This window comes from Rattus norvegicus, chromosome 9 (genome assembly GCF_021556685.1).
Source record: "Rattus norvegicus strain SHRSP/BbbUtx chromosome 9, alternate assembly SHRSP_T2T, whole genome shotgun sequence".
Taxonomy (NCBI): domain Eukaryota; kingdom Metazoa; phylum Chordata; class Mammalia; order Rodentia; family Muridae; genus Rattus; species Rattus norvegicus.
Genome location: NC_141542.1, coordinates 91,732,405 through 91,753,016, shown reverse-complemented (window position 1 = coordinate 91,753,016; position 20,612 = coordinate 91,732,405). Strand labels below are relative to the sequence as shown.

General features: G+C 43.5%; 1 protein-coding gene across 21 annotated transcripts in view; it reads left to right on the top strand.

Annotated features, from left to right (window-relative positions):
* Window positions 1–20,612, top strand: part of Nhej1 (nonhomologous end-joining factor 1) — a 96,346-nt gene that overhangs the window by 6,965 nt on the left and 68,769 nt on the right. For all 21 annotated transcript variants that reach the window (XR_015628733.1, XR_015628731.1, XR_015628732.1 and 18 more), the window contains 2 exon segments: window positions 8,056–8,194; window positions 8,972–9,030. Coding sequence is in view for 18 of the 21 variants with exons in the window: in NM_001432765.1 (NP_001419694.1) it covers window positions 8,056–8,194; window positions 8,972–9,030 (198 nt within the window). In the remaining 3 variants the exon portion in view is untranslated.

Sequence of the window (20,612 nt, the reverse complement as noted above, 5' to 3'; positions counted from 1 at the left end):
AGTGGAGTGTGATGCTTTTCTAAGCATTTTCTCCTCTTTTTTTTCTTTTTTTTTGGAGCTGGGGACCGAACCCAGGGCCTTGCACTTGCTAGGCAAGCGCTCTACCACTGAGCTAAATCCCCAACCCCCCTTATGATTTTCCTACTAGATATCATTTCCATTTGTTTTCCAGAACAGGAGACATAAAACTATCCAGCCTATTAATGACCAAGCTAGAATTTGAACTCTACATTAGTCTGTCCAACCTTAAAGACCTCTTTTAAAGACTAGGAGGATCCTACCTTCCTCTTTCTTGTAGCTTTAGTGCCCTGAGAACTCTTTTTTTTAAAAAAACGGATGAATGAGTGGATGAATTAATACTTTATGTGCCTTGGTGTTTTACCTGCATGTATGTCTGTGTGAGGGTGTCAGGTCCCCTAGAACTAGAGTTATAGATAGTTGTAAGCTGTCATGTTGATGCTGGGAATTGAACTGAGGTCCTCTTGAAGAGCAGTTGGTGCTGTTAACCACTGAGCCATCTCTCCAGCCCTGCCCCAAGAACTTTTATTAGTATTTAATAATGAAATTCAAGAACAAGTTTTCAGCTGGATGTGGGAGTGAATGCCTTGAGTCCCAGCCCTCGGTGGAGGTGGAGACAGGTGGATCCCTGTAAGTTTGAGGTCTGCCTGGTCTATGTAGCAAGTTCTAGGACAGTGAAAGTTATAGAATAGAGAGACCCTGTCTCAAAAACACAAAGAAGCCAAGCAAATAACCAAAGGGCAAGTTTTGAAAGTTGTGCATGAGTATACATACCTATAATCATAGCAGGCTGGGGTGGAAGGCATACACCACCACTGCCCTTCTCTACCTTGTTTTCGGAGACAGGCTCTCAGATCCTGGAGCTTGCTCATTTGGCTAGCCTGGCTGGCCACCAAGTCCCAGAAGTCCTGTCTGCCTCATTGGTGTGGGATAAGAAGTGCTTACCACCTTTATGCTGGTGCTGGAGCCTCAAACTCAGGTGCTCATGGGTGTGTGACAAAACATATTACTGCCTAAGCTACTTTTCCTGCCCCCCGATTTTTTTAAGTTGAGTGTACCCTACTTAATCCAGTCATTCTTTTCCATAGATATTTACTCAGGAATGATAGAAAACAGCCCGGAGGTGGTGGTACATGCCTTTAATCCCAGCTCTCAGGAAGGAGAAGCAGGTGGATCTCTGTGAGTTCAAGGCCAGCCTGCTCTACAGAGCTAGTTCCTAGAAAGCCAGGGGGAACACAGAGAAACTCTGTCTTAAGAAAAAAAGAATGATGGAATTATAATGGTACATGCTTGTAATTCCAGAACTCTGTAGGCTGAGGCATGGAGAAGACCACAAGTTTGAGGCTAGATTAGGCTACATGGTGAGTTCTAGGATGGTCAGAGCTCCACAGTGAGACCCAGTATCGTAGAACAAGTCTCCCAGCTTCCTTTTCCCACAAGATCCACTCAAATATTTTTTCACAAAGGCTTTGTTTGTCTTACTTTTACTTTATCGAATGTGTATAGTAGGTGTTTGCCTGCATATATGTCTGTGCACCACATGTGTGCCTGGTGCCTGCAGAGGCCAGAGAGGTCATCAGACCCCCTGGACGTGGACTTATGTTATGGGTGGTTACAAGGTGCCATTTGCTCTGAAGAGCAAATGTTGCCCGTAATTGCTGAGCCACCTCTCCTGCCCCGCTGTCTTTGTTTCCAAGCCAGAAATAACCCAAGAACTTAAGAAAATTATAGGATATTGACAATATATTTAAAAAAGAACAAATTTTTAGAATCAACAAATACTGTTTGTTGTATTCAGTAGCACTCAGTGATCAAAGTGCTCTTCAAGAAGGGTGGGGCTTGGGTCAGCTGAGTACAATCTGCAGAGTATTTTCTTTTTTAAAAAATATTTATTTATTTATTTATTTATTTCATGTATGTGAGTACACTGTATCTGTCTTCAGACACACCAGAGGAGGGCATCAGATTCCATTACAGATGGTTGTGAGCCACCATGTGATTGCTGGGAATTGAACTCAGGACCTCTGGAAGAGCAGTCAGTGCTCTTAACCACTGAGCCATCGCTCCAGTCCTGCAAATGTATTTTCTAGTTCCCACTTCAAGGTATAGTGTACTTGAAGTCTTCTGTGATACTTATATATCCACTGTGGGGAACAAAGAACTTACATGTTTTTTTTACTTTTTTTTTTCTTTTCCTTTTTTTCAGAGCTGGGGACCGAACCCAGGGCCTTGCGCTTGATAGGCAAGCACTCTACCGCTGAGCTAAATCCCCAACCCAACTTATATGTTTTTACAGATTTTATTTTTAATTATGTGTATTTCTGTGTGGGGGTTTGTATACATGAGAGGCAGAAGATGGTGTTGGATCTCTTGGGCCTACAGTTACAGGTGCTGGATCTCCCAAACCAAAGTGGGTGCTGACACCCAAACTTGTGTCCTGTGGAAGAGCAATCTCTCCAGCCCAGCAAAAGACTTCTTGAGAGACTGTTTACTGTTTATTAGTGCTAGAACTGCTCACTCATAAGAGTTTTGTTTGTGGTTCTGGGGATCAAGCCCAGAGCCTCACACTCAGTAGGCATGTACTGTACCACTCAGCTATAGTCCAGCTAAGGATGCTCTCTAATGGTGCCAAGGCAACTGAACTCATCAGTTTTCCAAGTAGTAGGACTACAGGTGTGCTCCACTGTGACTGCCTTCATGAAAACATTGCCAAGGCCCATCCACAGGTCCTGCTGTGTAGTAAGCACTCACATTTGCTAACCTTAATTGAACTTCTTGGGAAATCTTCCATCCTATTTAGATACAGAATTTCATAACCATTCAAAACCTGTGATTTCTTTCTAGGTGACAGCAGAGGGCACTGTTTCCTCAATGATACTTGTTCTGGCATCTAACCATTGACCACCTTCCTTCAAGAGTTCCTAGCAATAGCTGGTCTCTTTGTGTATTAGATAGTCTTACAGATTCAGAATAGTGTGGAAACTGTGGGGACACAGCCTTCCTGGAGGTTGACGGGCTCTAGTAGTTCGTTCTTTCAAAAGTACAGAGTGGGGTTGGGGGGTAAGTTCAATGTTGGAGCACTCGTTTAGCCTGGGCCAGGATCAGCCCAGCTCTGGGGTGGGGTGGCAGTAAAGAACACTTGAACAGTGATAAAATAAAACTGTCACAGGAAAATGAAAGGAGAAGCTAATTACTTTAGTGCAGTCTTCCAGCTAAGGAGCTGTCCTGTGAAAGAAGCATCAGTGTTTAGAGGAGAATGAGGTTTGATTGGCTACAGGGAGATGTGATATTCCCAAAGTGGGTGCTGACACCCAAACTGTGTCCTCTGGACAAGCTGTTTCTCCAGCCCAGCAAAGGACTTCTTGAGAGATAGAACAATTGATTAACAAGTATGTTTTAAGTTCAGATTACGGTCTTACCATTAAATGAAGAAGACATCCCAGGGAAAGCCCTGGGCTTCGGGGAAGAAGCTAAACCTGGTAGACACTATCAGGGCTGTAGGCGGCCACTATTTCAGGCAGGCGTGCATGTGTGTCTGTGAGGTCATGCGGTTGGAAGCTTTGTTACTCATTCTTGTGATAGTTTTCATTTACTTTTTTTTTTTGAATGGGTAATTCATGCCAAAGGCAAACATTTCAAGCAGCATTTAAAGGTATAGAGTCTAAGAAACAAACAGTCTTTCTGTCTACTCTCTGTTTTCCTTCTAAAGCAATTATTGAGATCAACTTTCTGTTTATCCAACCCCCCACCCCCGACACACACATTTTTTTTTTTTTGAGGCAGAGTCTTACACAGTGCAAGCTATCCTCAGATCATCTTGTAGCCTAGGACCTTTAAACTTTAAACTTGTACCTCTGGCTGCCACCTCCTGAGCCCTGGGATTGCAGGTGTGCTGCCTGGTTCCATGCGCCTGAGACAAGCGCTCTACAGCTGAGGCACACCCTTGGCCGTTCTTCTCTTTTTCCTTGATAGCATGTTACTTTGTAGCCCAGCTCAAGTGTGAAACTCTTCTGCCTCTTTTCCCAAATGCTGAGATTACAAATATGAACCACACACCTTGTTATTAACTCTAGGGACTTACTAGTTCTTAATTCCCTGTAGGAATTGTGAAATATATAAGGCTTTGGGTATCTGCTTCATGATTCTGCATCTGTCTGCACTTGTAATGGCTTTCTCTTCATCTTTCCTTGTTTACTATTGTCTGTTCTTTCAGGTGTCTAATACAACTGTTTTCCTGCTTTTTTGTTTGTGTTTAAATGCTTTTATTAGCCGTATTTACTTTATGTGTATGAGTATTTTGCCTGCCTATATGTATGTGCATCACATGCACACCTGGTACCTAAAGAGGGCGTCACTGAGAACTGGAGTTACAGATGGTTGTGAGCCACTATGTGGGTGCTGGAGGCTGAACTGGGTCCTCTGCAAGAGCAGCCAGTGCTCTTAACCACTGAGCCTCTCTCCTGCCCCTGTGCTTGTGAGACTAAGGTTTTTGAGACTAAGTTTCACTGTGTGGCTCAGACTGTCCTCAAACTTGTGATCTTCCTGCTCCTGCCTCCCTTTCTGCTGAGATTACAGGTGTGCATCTAATATTATTCTTGATAGTTTGTATTTTCACTTTCAGATTTGTCATCCCTTAGGTTGTTTATGATCCCTAGGGGTCACATCCCTGAGTTTCTTAGTAGTAGGAAGAACACAAGCTTTGGAACAAGCGGCGAATTCACAATCAACCCTACTACCTTTAGATTATTTAGAATAAATATTATTTAGAATATTTGAATCAGTACAGACTTTCTTATGACTCAGCTTCCCCATCTGTCAAATACAAGATTGCTCAGCACTTATGATTAAAGAAGAGGGCACAAGCAGCACCACTGTAGGACTGTAGTGGGCTGTGAGAGACTGTGTTCCAATACTCATTCTTTCTTGTTTTAAAGGGTAAAGACACTGAAGGCCGAGGTCAAGGGAGATGCTGGCAGAGCGAGAACTAGAGTCAGTCTCCTGACCCCCAGTTTGTGGATGGTCTCACTGGTCTCTCTGATATGACTTGATATCTGGGCCAACTCTTTCTTGCCTAGGACTCTTAAGTGTTCTGTAAGTCAGAAGACTTCAGGGGTGGGATTTGAGGTGTTCCCCTTTCTGGGGAAGAATGGCAACCTCTGTTATTCTCACACTTCCTGGCCTGTCATGGAGACCTTCAAAGGCAGAGCCTCAGAGCCTCTTTCCCAGTGGGTAAGGCTGGTTGGCTTGTGATGGAATGTCTTCATATTTTGCTTTCCTTGAATGAAAGGCGGTGTCCCTGACCTAAAGCACTGTACAGTTTGTTGTTGTTGTTGTGCCTTTGGAGTACACTGATCTTTCCACATGGTTGCATGCCTTTTATTTTTTATTTTTACACTAGTTTATTTTATGGCCATTAATACATATTTTGGGAACTTCTAACCCACATTCATCTAAGCTTGAAAACAGAACAAGGCTCTCAGGCCTAAGAGAAATCATTTTAATGTTCACGTAGCTTTGAAATTAATTATAGCCCAGGAATTCAGAGTGGTGTGAAATTATTTGGGATGGTGAAATATTTCCTGATTAAAAACTCATTTTTGTATATAGATATTGCAGTCCAATAGATCATTCCAGTTGCCTGAGGCCAGTATCCTATTTCAGTAGACATGGCATTGGCTAAGAGCTGCCCCTCGCCATGTCTCATGCTGTTATATTTAGTACCTCAAAGGTGGTACCCCCCCACTCCCCACCCACCATGGTGAGAGGCTGGTTATTAACGTTAGGAGTTTCTGTTTTTGAGGGGTGCCACCAAATGGCCACTGTGGCTGCTTGGTTAGCAATGATAATTATTTTCAGTTCAATCCACCAAACCTCTATTGACTTGCATACAATTATTCCACTGTTTTTCTAATCTACCTTGACCAGGACCAAACTTATCAAAACTATTTCTAGGCATAGAGTTTTAATCACTGTATTGAGTTAATTATTATATGTGTGCATGAGTGTATAATGTGCATGTGGAGATTAGATGACAACTTGCAGGAACCAATTCTCCTTCTACCGTGTGGGTCTGGAGGACTGAACTCAGGTCACCAAGCTTGGCAGCTTGCCGAGCTGTCTCACAGGCCCAGGAGTAGCTTACGTCCAGGGGTTCTGAGCAGTACTTCTTGGAGGCCTAAGTCCTTTCTGAGAACCTGGGACAGCACTCATTACTAGGTTGGCATTTGCCAGGTGACAAAACAAGGTAATCTACATCTAGACCTGACTCCGGCTTTCCCCGTGCCAGGACGCCTACACTGTTTTTGGATTATGGCACACAAAGCTGCTGCCCACCCATACCCCCACAGCCAGCCCTTTCTCTTTTCCATAGACTCTGAGCTGCATCAAACGCAGTCTTTTAGTTTTCTCTAGAGACTTGATGGGAAGTGTGAACGTAGATTCCTGGAGAACCATCACCTGGGACCCTGACCCAGGTCACTCTGCACAGCACCTCTGATGGCACACTTGTCACCTTTTCCTTATTTCAAGCCTGCGATGGGGTATCTTGTCTAAAGTGCTCCCTTTTTAGATCTAGCCAGGGATGAGCATTTGATGGCCAGCAGGCCAAACCTGGCTTGCTGCCTGCTTTTGTAGAATTAGATTGGAGCACAGCCACCTCATTTGTTTACACACTGTCTGTGGTTGCTTTCGCATGCCGCAACAGCAAACTTGAGTACTTGCAGCAGAGACTCTGGGCCACACATTTGAAAATATTGATTATCTGGTCTTTCTGAGAAAAGCTTGCTGACCCCTGATCTAGGACATCTTTTGCTTAGTGTCTCTTTTAGTTCATGCCCTTGGTGCTGATGACATCCTCTAGCCGCAGGCTAATGGACACTGCATAGGTGACTTCCGTGACTATGTATAGCTATACATCATTGTATGAGCACTCAGTGTGGCTGCACTGTAACAAAGCTGTACCTGCGTCCTTCTGCATGGAGTGGGTTCAGTAGCCGGCTGGCTTTGTTCTATTATTACTTTACAATTACTTTAAATTCTGCTGTATCTTTTGAGAATAGATTAAAACTCTGACCTCTTATCAGCCCTGAAATGACTCTTAATAAATATCTAGATTGAGTTTGATGGTTTTCTGTTTTCTGTTGTTGTTTTTGTTTTCTTTTTTCTCCTGCTGGTGTATTGTTTCGGCCACACCCCTTTCGTGAGGATCCCTTGGATCTTCTGCTTTTATCTCTGTTGGGAGTTGAGTCAGCACTTCCCTCTCCTCAACAAGACCACTGTTTTATCTTTATTTAGTTATTTTAAAGATTTTTCTTTTATCTTTGTATGTGTATGGGTGTTTTGCCTGCATGTATGTCTGCATACCTTGTGTATGTATGACTTTTCAAAGCCAGAAGAGAATGCCTGGTCCCCTTATCTGGAGTTATAGACAGTTGTCAGCTGTCATGTTGGCTCTGGGGATAGAATCCATGTCTTCAGGAAGAGGAGCCAGTATTCTTAATCACTGAACAGTCTCTCTAGCTCCTATATTAGTGGTTCTCAACCTATGGGTCATGACCCCCTTTGGGGGTTGTATATCAGGTATCATGCATATCAGATATTTACACTCATAACTGTAGCATAACAGTTAATAATAGTAGCAAAATTGCAGTTATGAAGTAGCAATGAAAAAATTTTATGATTGGGGATCCCCCCAGCATGAGGAACTGTATTTAAGGGTTACAGCATTAGGAAAGTTGAGAACCACTGCCCTATCTCTTTTTCTTTAAATCAGAACTGTAGATTTTTCTGTTTATTCATAATCTTGTTTTATCCTTCCCACTCCATATCTGGGCCAAAAAGAAAATCTGAGTCTCTTTAATGTGTAAATTTAATATTGTATTTGTGTTTATGTTAGTAAAAATGAATTGCTTGTCTATGAAATTGTGAGTTCCTGTGAAAATGTTTATTCTTGAGTATTTTTCTTTGAGTAGCTCATGCAGTGTTTGGTAGTACTTTATGAGCACCTATTGGCTAATTGACAGCTCTTCTTCATCACAGGTCTCTCAGCATTTGATTTGTCCTCTGATGGGTGTGAGCTTGGCATTGCACAGTCATGTGAGGGAGCTAGCAGCATTGCTTCGGATGAAGGACCTTGAGATCCAGGCCTACCAGGAGAGTGGGGCTGTGCTGAGCCGAGGTAAGAGGGCATTCTTAGAGGAATGGCTGGGGAGCCCGAGGGTCTTAGAAAGGGGGAATATAATTTGCATTAAGGATACTTGCTGAGCTGGAGGTGTGGATCAGTTGGTGGTGCTTGCTTAGCATACACCAATTCCTGGGGTTGAAACTTAGAATTGCATGACGTATGCATATGATCACAGCACTCAAGTAGAGGCAGGACACTATCCTTGGTGACACAGCAAGTTCTAAGCTAGCCTTCGTTAGACCTTGTCTCAAACAAAACAAAACAAAACAAAACCCCCAAACAACAAAAGTTTCTCTTTCTAGGTGGTAGGGACTCTAGCAACTGAGACTTGATACTAAATGTCCCCTCTGCCTTAGGTACCTGGCTGGGGCCAGTAAAAGCCACAAGCAAGTCCAGACATGTCCTAGGTCGTGATGAAGAAAGACTTTGGAAAGGGGCCAACAACTCTTCAAAATTGTATTAGCAGAACATGGACTCCAGAGCCAAGAAGCCCCTGTCACTGTAGTTTTAGAATAAAAGTTCTATGCAGCCTTCATATTGTGGCATGGCAATCTTCTAGCACTTGCTGAACCATTGTTGCAATTGCCCCTGGTCTCCTTTTGTTTATCCACAAACCCTCAGCCCTTCTCCCGAGGGCCTAGGGCCCTGTGGGTGTTAGATCTCTGGTCCCTTCCCTGACTTCTATCCTGGGCCCCTTCCCTATCATGTGATCAGTGCGAAGCTCATCCTTAGGCTCCTCACGTTCCTTTCTCCATCTCTTCTTAATTACAGGTCGATTGAAGACAGAGCCATTTGAAGAAAATTCTTTCTTGGAACAGTTTATGGTAGAGGTAGGATATTTGTTGTTTCCTTTCTCCTTCTATAAATTTGGGCAGAGTGCCTGGGTGGCAACCTGCATTTTGGGTGTTAGGTGGCTGGTGTGGTTGGAAAGCCCTTTGCCTGAAAAAGTTGCTTGTGGAAAGTTTGATGAACTTTGAGATGTGTGTAGAGAAGGTGGGGAAAGAATGAAGACGGTGAAAGTGGGCTTTTCCGACTTAACATCTCTGTTAAGGTGCCATGTGGCTGTCCTTCTGTAGCCTTGGGAAGGCTGGCTGGCCAGTGTTCACTTCTGCTTGCTGAGATCTGGATTAGTAGAAGGATGGTCATTTGTTGTCCGGTCCCTTTAGTATCTAGCAATAGAGGAAGGTGTAAAAAGCTCAGGGCTACCATTTGGGGACTGTCTTGTGGGCACAGCAGGCTGTGGAAAATCACAGTGTTTATACAAAGGGACTGGCACAAGAATGAATGGGGAGTAGATAATTGTGGCCTGTCAGAAGCTTCTGCCTAGGTTTCTCTTCTAAGGATTGAGCTTGGCCAAAAGGAATATTCACTGGATGCCAAACAGTGGGAGTATTAATAATAGTGACCTTTGATAATACCAGTCAATATTGGTCTTTCCTTTCTCGACTCTTCTGGAACTTGTTGGTTTTGTGGGCAGTACCTTAGTATTGTTGCTCGTTTTAACACTATGCATGCTGCTACTTTAGGGTGAAAGTGGGCGTTGCCTACATAATACTCTGTATGGCTTGTTCACATTTCTGTCTTGCCATCTAGACTAATTCCTTTTTATGGGCAAAGTCTATGTCTCATACTTTTCCTGAACTGGAAAGCTAGCATTTCCCCCCCTCAGGGAGGGGCATAAAGTGAGTGTATTTGATTGAGAACCTTCCGTTCTTCCTCTGAATGTTGGCTGAGCTCTCATATCCAGACTCTTAAGAAAAACTGTGAGGTGGGTGCTCCATGCTTGTACTGGAAAAGTAATGCTCTGTGGGAGAAGTCACATGCAAAGTCTTGAAGGGTAGTAGGAGTTAGCTTAACAGAGTTTTATTTATCACAGTGTGCATGCGTAAATGGTGTACATGAGTGGGAGCACACATGTGGCACAACTCTCAGGAGCTGGCTCTCACCTTTCCAGCATGGTGTCCTGGGATTATGTGACAAGTGCTTTTGTCCAGTGAGCCATGTTGCTGGCTCCAGGTGTTAATCTTTTTTTTTTAAAGATTTGTTTATTTTATGTATACAAGTACACTGTAGCTTTCTTCAGACACACCAGATCCCATTACAGATGGTTGTGAGCCACCGTGTGGTTGCTGGGATTTGAACTCAGGACCTCTGGAAGAGCAGTCAGCGCTCTTAACCGCTGAGCCATCTCTCCGGCCCCCAGGTGTTAATCTTGTGGGAGAAACAAGAGATAATGTTAAGCAGAACTTGTAAGAGATTCTCTAGCCACTTTTCTCTCTGTGGCTTGTTCTCTCTATTAAATTGAACATGGGGAGGTTAATGTAGTCCAGGGGAGGTTATTGATGTGCTAGTTCCCTGCCTCAGAGACTCAGGGAAGCAAATTTTCCTGCCTCACACTTCTCCAGCTTAGCTTCTACACATTTTACTCTATATGCTTTCTGTGTTAGCAGTGTGGCATGCCTCTCAGTTTCCCACGTGTTATTTTCTTTTGCTGTGTCTTTGCATACATTCTTCCCTTTGTCAAGAGTGTCCAGTGCCTTCTCCTTCTCCATGCTGAACACTTTCATTCATCTTTTTAAGCAATAACTGCAGGTTCTTGGGAGACCTTTCTAGACCTTCCTTGTAGGGTGATCCTTCCCTGCTACTAAAGTGCTGTGGTTTAACTCTCTACATTATGGTGCAGTTTCTATGTCAGCAAGACTGTGACTCTCTTTTGTACTGACCTGTGGGCATGTCTGCAAGCAAGGACTGGATGAATGTGTTTCTAAATCCTTTACACAGATGGCAGTGGCTAGAATAGTAGGGTCTCAGGTCTTTGAATGACTATTTTGATACATTTGTGCAAAGGGGATCTTGTGAAAATTGTCACAATGTGTCCCTCAGATACTGTATTGCTTATTAGAGTTGTATTTGAGGATGCTTGTTATTCTCAAGGTTTAATTTTACAGCACGGAAAAAAATCTCTTCCCTCAGAACAGCTATTATCTCATTTGTAAAATTGAAGGCTTATCATTTTACTGCTGTTGTGGAAGAGAGAGCCCTGTAGAATGGTATGAGAAATGATGTAGAATCAGGTGCCACCCCAGGAAGGATGTTGTGTGTGTAAAAATAAAAGCTGCTCAGGTCAGCACATGCCTGGAATTTCAATTCTTGGGAAACTAAGGTAAGGAGGATCAGGAGTTGGAGGCAAGTTTGGGTTTAAGTACAGTCCTGGCTACATAGTGAGAGCCAATCATTAAAAAAATTAATAATAAGGGCTGGCTCAGTGGTTAGGAGCACTGAGTGCTCTTCCAGAGGTCCTGAGTTCAAATCCCAGCAATCACATGGTGGCTCACAACCATCTGTAATGGGATCCGATGCCCTCCTGCTTCTGGTGTATCTGAAGACAGCTACAGTGTACTCTTATACATAAAATAAATAAATAAATCTTTAAAAAGTTAAAAAAATAAGGGTCAGAGTGATGGCTTAGTGGGTAAGAGCACTTGGTATCACACCTGATGGCCTGCATTCAAAGCCAGGACCCACATGGTTGTAGGAGAGTATACCAGGTCCTTCAAACTGTCCTGTGACCACAGAGACACACACAGACACACATACATGCACACACACACACACATGCACACAGACAGATACACACACATGCACACATACACACACAGACACACACACACAGACACACACACACAGACACACACACACGCACACAGACAGACATACACACATATACACATACACACACACCTGGACACACACACACAGACACACACACAGGCACACACACAGACACACACACACAGACACATACACAAACACACACACACAGACACACACACAGACACACACACACAGACACACACACACAGACACACACACAGAGACAGACAGACAGACACACACACGCACACAGACACACACACACACGCACACAGACACACACACACACATGGACACACACACAGACACACACACACACAGACACACACACAGACACACACACAGACACACACACATGTACACATACACACACACATGGACACACACACACAGACACACACACAGACAGACACACACACAGACACACACAGAGACAGACAGACAGACAGACACACACACACACACAGACACACACCCTACATTTTGTTTTACAGGGCCTTAATATGTAAGCTGCTTGGTAATCACTGCCCAAGAGGTGGCCTAAATCTTCCTGCCTCAGCCTCCTTATGACTAGGACCTTGTAGACATGAGCCACACACCTGACTCAGGTGTTATGTTTTGGAACCAACTGCTCTAATAATTCTGATCCTCTGGGAGCTGAACGGAGCAGAGCCAAGCCTCACAAACTTCAAAACAAATGGAAAAGATTTGAAATACACAGGAAGCTGTAGCCTTCTGTTTTTTTTTAAGTTTAATTTTTTTAAATTGTATTCACTTATTTGTGTGTGTGTGTGTATGTGTGTGTGTGTGTGTGTGTGTGTGTGTGTGTGTGTGTGTACTTCAGAGCACTTGTGAGAGACAGTTCTCTTCTTCTACCATGTGTGTTCTGAGGATCAAGGCCATCAGGCCTGGTGGCCTTTTGCTCTCTGAGCTATCCCACCAGTCTCAGATTTCTATTTGAAGATAAGGAAGCTGAGCCCCAGCAGTTAAGTGGCTAAAGTCTGTGTGCTCAAGGCTCTCTCCATCTCTCCCTATTACATCTCTCCTATCCAACTGCTTGTACAGTCCAGTGAGGGGAGCCGTGAGTGCTTGGGGAGTGAGAATTCTTGGGAGCTCCGGCGGGCGCCTGTGCTCTCTTCAGAATGTCTCACATAGCTGTTAGGACTGAAAGGCTGGTGCTGGGACTGTAGAGCTACAGTGTCTTTTCAGTTACTGTGCTTGTCTGGGGTCCTATAAACAGGACATAAAAGGGTCAGGAGGTCATCCAAGACTGGATTGAAAGGATGTGCCATCAAAATAAGCAACATGGAATAGAAAATAAACAAACCAGAGAGACAGTTTGGGATGAACAGGCAAGGAGGCCAAGCAGTGTCAGAGGGCCATTCGGTCAGTGCCTGGGGCTACTTGTCTTCCTATTGGAGACCCTGCTAGGTAAGAGTCCACAGACAGACAGAGCACAGGGCCAGGAGGGCACAGTGAGTTCTTGGAGGCTGAAGGTAGAGAAGATATTTAACCCCTGATAGGGGCTACTTCCTCATATTTGATCATTTTGCTTTACTTCTTCCCTTATGAAACTCTGACTTAGGGCTGGAGAGATGGCTCAGTGGTTGGGAGGTCCTGAGTTCAGATCCCAGCAACCACATGGTGGCTCACAACCATCTGTAATGAGATCTGATGCCTTCTTCTGGTGTGTCTGAAGTCAGCTACAGTGTACATAGCTGGTATATATATGATACATAAATCTTAATAAAAAAAAAAAGAAACTCTGACTTAGCCAGGTATATACCTTTAGCCCCAGTACTTGGGAAGTAGAAGAACCAGGCAGATCTCTGCAAATTCAAGGCCAATGTGGTCTACATGGTAAGTTCCAGTCCAGATAGGACAACTTAGAGACTCTGTCTCAAACAAACAAACAAATAAATTACAATAAAATAAAGAAGCTCTAGTGTTTCACTTCCAGAGAACATATGGACACCAATTGCTAGTGACCCAACTAAAGGGGAAATTTGCTATGTAGAACAGCTTGGTATTGAACTCATAGAGATCTGACTGCTTCTGCCTACTAAGTGCTGGGCACCTGGCTAAACCAGTTTCTTTTTTTGCTTTTTCTTTTCTTTTTTTTTAAGATTTATTTACTTTATGTATGTGAGTTCACTGTCGCTGACTTCAGACACACCAGAAGAGGGCATCAGATCCCATTACAGATGGTTGTGAGCCACCATGTGGTTGCTGGGACTTGATCTCAGGACCTCTGGAAGAGCAGTCAGTGCTCTTAACCCCTGAGCCATCTCTCCAGCCCCCAAAATCAGAGTTTCTTAAAGGTAGAAGTAAAACAAAACGATCAAATATTGGGTGGTTAAATATCTTCTCTAACTTTGGCATTCTAGAACTTCCCTAGAAATGACGAATGATAGTATGGTGTCCATTGGCATGGTCTTTACATAGACTAAGATTCCCATAGACAGTGCTGCCAAGACTAGCAGCTGAGAGGCGCCTTTTTTTTTTTTTTTTTTTTTTTTTTGGTTCTTTTTTTCGGAGCTGGGGACCGAACCCAGGGCCTTGCGCTTCCTAGGTAAGCGCTCTACCACTGAGCTAAATCCCCAGCCCCCTGAGAGGCGCCTTTAAGAGTGAAAGAGAAGGTGAGGAATTGGGGACTATTACACATGGCAGTGTGACTTGTTAAGAATGAGAACGGGCTGGTGAAGCCCCTTCAGGCTGTTCTGTTGGAGGAGTTCCTTTCCCTGGCCCTGCCCATGCCTTTCTCTTCCCATCTGGTTGCTATCAGGCTGTGTGGCTGCTGGCGGGCTCTTTATTTATTTATCCTAGTGTAATGGGGTGAGGAGGGAGCTGGCCTGAGGTTGGCTTTCTGAGGCCATGCCACTGAGCCACAGGCGGTTAGCATGGGTGTGTGAGTCACTGGGGCTGCATGCTGCTCAAACCAGACTCAGGGACAGCAGGCAGCCCAAAATAGAGCCCCGCCCTCTGCAGCTGGCAACCTCTGGCTAGGAATCAGCCTTTAACACCAAAACCTGGGCAACTCCACGATGTTGGCCTTCTCTGGGTGGGTACACTTAACAGAGATAGGGATTTTGTAGCTCTCTTCTCAGACTTTACACAAGGGTAGCCAGCACACCAACATCTCCCATTGCTGATTGTCTCCCATTGACTTTGAATGTCTCAGAACACTTACATAATTTCCTTGGAATAATATGCTAGCTAAGAAGTTTGGGGGTGATACTTAACATTGATCCGACTCAGTATCCTAGATGTAGCCATAGTTGTAGTCTAGTTCCAGCCTCATTCTTGAGCATTATTTTATGTTAAGAAACTACCCACTGCTGCTCTTCCTAAGCTTGAGTTTATGTCAGAGGCATGGACAGAATTGGGGAGGCTCAGGAGCAACCTGAGAACTGCTATCCTGTTGCATGCATCCACAGGGGGTTCTCCTTGTTTTCTCTAGATGGGTCTCTCTCTCTCTCTCTCTCTCTCTCTCTCTCTCTCTCCCTCCCTCCCTCCCTCCCTCCCTCCCTCCCTCCCCCCCCTCTCTATATATATTTTTTAACCTGCTCTCAGGAATGTTCATGATACCCAGGATTGGATCCAAGATCTTATCCATTCTCCCTTCCTCTGGCTTGTCTCATTGAGAGCCTAGTGTCAACACTACTATGAACCACTGAGAGTCAGTTTTAGAGCACCACGTCATATAGACCCATGCTTTTCTCTGCAGCCTTGATATTTCTGCATGGATATCTCATTGGTATCATTGCCTCCCATGCATGCTCCTCATGGATTATTTACTTCTTCCTTTAAACCCATTCTTTATTTGTATTCTTTACCTTGGCAAATTGAACCATCTTCAGTCAGTTTCCTAAGCTAGAAACTAGAGTTTCACCTGCATTCCTCTTGGTTTTCATTTCCAGTAATGACTCACCAACCATCATGGAGTCTGTTCTTCTTTAGTCTAGCTTTTGTTGCCTTAGATAAGCTGAAACCCTTTTGGCTTGACCCTGCAACAGCTCCCTTACCTGACTTTCCACCATCCCCTTTCTGCTTCCCAGGAGAATTTACAGTTGTCAAAACAGTCTCTTTGAAAAACAGACCCGATTGTCCTGCTTTCTAGTTTATAGTCCTTTAGTTATTCTTAGTGGTTTATAGTGGCATGTAGGGTAAACTTCTTGTATGCTGTACAAGACCATTCATGATTGGTCCCACTTTTCTCTTCATCTTGATCCTCCACATGGTGCCCTGCACGTATACACCTAAGGAATTGATAGCTTCCTGTTTGTACACATCTCATTCATTTGTTTGGTATTGTTTTCTCTCATCCTGTTCAATGTTCCCAGCTCTGTGTGGATATTATCCCTCTGAAGGCATTGATCTTTCTTTTCTTCAGCCTGCTCTTCTTTCAGACATAATAAATCATGGTGTTATTCCTATAAACCTCTGCAGACTGTTTGTCATTTGGAATGATCCAGATATCAAGAAGGAAGGCAGGAAAAATTGTTGGCCAACCCTTCTCCATTTAGATTTTTCCTGCATGGTGGTTGGTAAGTCCTTTTCCTCACTTTTTTTTTTCTTTTGAGACAGTCTCACTAAGAGGACAAATTGGCCTCAAGCTCATGATCTTCCTCCTCTAGACTCCCTAGGGTTGGAATTACAGGGATGTGCCAGGGTGCCACAGTCTTTCTTAGTATGGTTTCTACAGCACAACCCGCCCTTTCTATCCCATGACATCATTGTTTGATTCTTCTCACAAGCTTGTGCCACTGCATTGCTGAACTGTTGGAGTGCCCTCGGAGCCAGTCTGTGGTCTTCTTATCTTCCCTCACTGTCATTCGTCTTAGCTAGCCCAGCAATCCCAAGTACTCACTGACAGCCTTCCCTACAACGTCAGACTTTTTCCTCAGAATTTCCAAGTGGGAACCTGGCATGCTGGTACATGGTGTAGTCTGAACTCTCAAAGGCTAAGGCAGGAGGGTGATGGAGTTTGAAGTCATCCTAGACTAGAGTGAGCTCAAAGCCAGTCTCAACTGCTCAGTAAGACTCAGTCTCAAAATAAAATGCAAATAAACAGCAAACAAATAAATATCTCTGTATGAAGATATTGTAGACATTTTACATTCAATATTTCCCAAACTGAATTCTTACTCTTACATACCAAATTGCTTTTTCGAAGAACCCAATACCTTCCTATTTAAGTTAATTAAATTAAACCTCACTTAATTAAACCAAAAACCTTGGAGTCACCCTTGGTTTTTATCCTCTTATATCCTATATTCAGTCCTTCAGAAAGTGCCATTGGCTCTACTTGAAAGAAGGAAACTATAATCTCATTGCTTGTTATCACTGCCCTGAGCTACCATCATCATAACTGCACTTCAGAAATGGCCTCCCTACTGGCATCTGTTGCAACCTCAGGAATCTAGGAGCTCTTAGCTGGTCAGTTCTAGCTCAGAGTTTCTTGTAATTCTGGTTATCCCCATAACCCAATGCCAGTATTGGATACAGCTTCTGGGGAGATTGGTATTGTATAGCATGCAGGGTCCAGTGCTAGTTAAAACCACTAAAAGATGTCTTTTCTTCCTCAGCAGCGTGTAGATTGCCTTCCAACACTATGGAAGCTACTAGCCAGCAGGGAACCAGTTTCTTGATCAGGTTAAGGTTGATTTCTTTATGTCCTGCATCCAAAGAGAATGTTGGGTCTTCAGTAATTTAACCCTATAGATATATAACAGTAACATGGTTTTACAGTATACCATATGGTGGACAACCAAGAGTAATGGCAATAATCTATGTTCTTCCAGGTGCCTCTGAGGCTTCCCTAAGCGATAACTTGTAGGGTGTATCACATGCCTAGTACTGAGATGTACATTTAATAATATATGTCTTTTGGGAGCAGCATTGTCCATTCAGAGAAGGTATTTCTGTCCAAATTCCTTTTAAAATATATATTTAATTAGCCTGCAAATTAATGGATTTTCATATGGCCTCTTCACATATCCTTGGGTTGAAATAAGGATCTATAAGGTAGATATGGTGAAACATGCCTTTAAATCCCAAGTGGACCTCTGTGAGTTTGAGCCAGGCTAGTCTACATAGTGATTTCCAGGTAGTCAAGGCTATATAGTGAAACTCTATCTCAAGACCTCCAAAAGAAAAACAAAAAGGAACCTTTAGAAAGTGAAGCTTGCTTATATTGAAAAGACACATAGACACAGATTTGAGAATCTTCTGCGAAGGAGCAGTGTTCAAAATCGTGAGGATGCATTCATCATTTGCTCAGGAAAGCATAGAGAGAAAAGGCAAAGACTTGGTGATGGAGACTTGAGGAACTCTCATAATTGGATGGAGCAGGAATCTCTGAAGGGAACTTTAGGGATGAAGAGAGTCAGGATAGAGTGGTAGATAGCCAAGAAAGGGGAACTAGTAAGTTCCCCTTATATAAAATATGCAGTGTGTGTGTGTGTGTGTGTGTGTGTGTGTGTGTGTGTGTACTAGATGCCATACTGCTTCTTCAACTAAGTCATAGTTTTGAATTTGTCTTTTTTAAATTTGTCTTTTTGAATAGTTACTTTCCTATCGCTATGACGAGGCACCCTGACTAAGGCAACATATAGGACAAAGAGTTTTATTACTGTTTCAGAGGGTAAGTCCATGACTACCATAGTAGGGAGTGTAGCATCAGGTAGGCAGGCATGGCACTGGAACACTAAACACTGGTAGCTTATATCTTGGGACACAATCACAAGGTAGAAAGAACCAACTGGGAATGGGGTGGGCTTTCCAAACCTCAAAGCCTAACCCCCCCAGTGATATGTCTCCTCTAACAAGGCCACACACCCTAATCCTTCCCAAACAGCTCCATCAGCTAAGAACCAAATATTCAGACATGTGAGCCTATGGGAGCCATTCTCAGCTAAACTGCCACAGAATCCTCACAACAAACCCAGGCACAGCTATTGCCTTCATGATAAAGATAGAATAGCAGAGTGTCAGGGGGGAAGGGATTTGCTTCAAGTTGTTAAGCTGATTCACCCTTATTTGTCTTGAATCAGATCCTGTGCTATTGTGTTCACCAGAGAGGGTGGATGAGCCACAGTGCCACATGTAGGAGGGTGACCACAGAGAATGACTGAGACAAAGAACAGATCTTAGGAAATGTGTAACCTTGGACAGTCTACAAACTATAGGCAGTTCATGAAGGATCAATAAATGATACAAAGGAGATAATTAATATAGATTTCTTGTCAGAGAAGTTTCACAACAAATAAGTGAGAACCAGAAAAGTGGGTTAGCCAAATTAAAACGGGGAGACTCATGCATTTGAAGGCAAAGGAGAAAGGTGGAAGGTGGTAGTTTAAACATAGATGACTAGTTTTATGTTGACTTTCAGCTTCTTTCCCCCAAAAATGCAGTATTTTCATTTAAGAATTTAAAACTCTTTTCTGAGGGCATCCCCTTCATCCTTCACTAAAAAGAGGGACAAGGGGGTCTCATAGCAGTACGGGCAAAAAAGGAGAGGGTCAAATGATTATATGATTGCATGTGTGTGCATGCGTGTGTTAGAAACAGTGGAAACGGACTGGAGAGACGGCTCAGTGGTTAAGAGCACTGACTGCTCTTCCAGAGGTCCTGAGTTCAAATCCCAGTAACCACATGGTGGCTCACAACCATCCGTAATGGGATCTGATGCCCTCTTCTGGTGTGTCTGAAGACAGCTACAGTGTAGTCACATACATTAAATTAAAAAAAAAAAGAAAGAAAAGAAAAAGGAAACAGTGGAAAGGACAGAATTTAGAGTCTGAGTGATACTCTTCCTCATCTGAACTACAACATATTAGATTTTTCCTGTGTTACTGATGCTGCTGTTACAGAAATGTCTGTGCTTGTTTCCCACGTGTTTTCTGATGGGGAAGACATGGCAGCAGGAGTGTGAGGCAGCGGCTCACACTCCATCCATGTTTGGGAAGCACAGCGAGAGGGATACTGCTGTGCAACTGATTTTCTCCTTTTTATTCATCTCGTGGTCCAGCCTGTGGTGGATACTGCTCCAATTTAGGGTGGGTCTTCCTCCCTCAAACTAGACACTCTGTGACAGTCACACACCCAGAAGTGTGTCTCCTAGGTGATTCTAGATCTTGTCAAGGGGATAGTCATTATTATTTATCACATGATGGTTTAAGGGAATCCTTTAAGATCTCATTTGGTCCAGTTCATTTTACACTTAAAGTCTGAGAAATTTTGATGTTATGCATTGATCTTTTAGAATCTTTATTCCAAGAGCCCCTTACAGTTTAGTGCACATAAAGATAGGGATGGGGCAGCACATGGAGATGTTGATTAAAAGAAGAAATGATTAAGGGCTGGCCACATGGCTCACCAGGTAACAATACTAAGTCTGACAACTAGAGTTTGATTCCCAAGACCCACACAGAGGAAGGAGAGAACCTGCTTCCACAAGGTGTTCTTCAACCTCCACATGTGGCATACATGTGCCCACATATATCTATATATATACAAACAAATTTAATTTATTTTTTATTTTTTTAAATTTTTTTTAATTAACTTGAGTATTTCTTATTTACATTTCGAATGTTATTCCCTTTCCGGGCAAACATCCTCCTAATCCCTCCCCCTTCCCTTCTTTATGGGTGTTCCCCTCCCCACCCTCCCCCCATTGCCGCCCTCCCCCCAACAATCACGTTCACTGGGGGTTCAGTCTTAGCAGGACCAAGGGCTTTCACTTACACTGGTGATC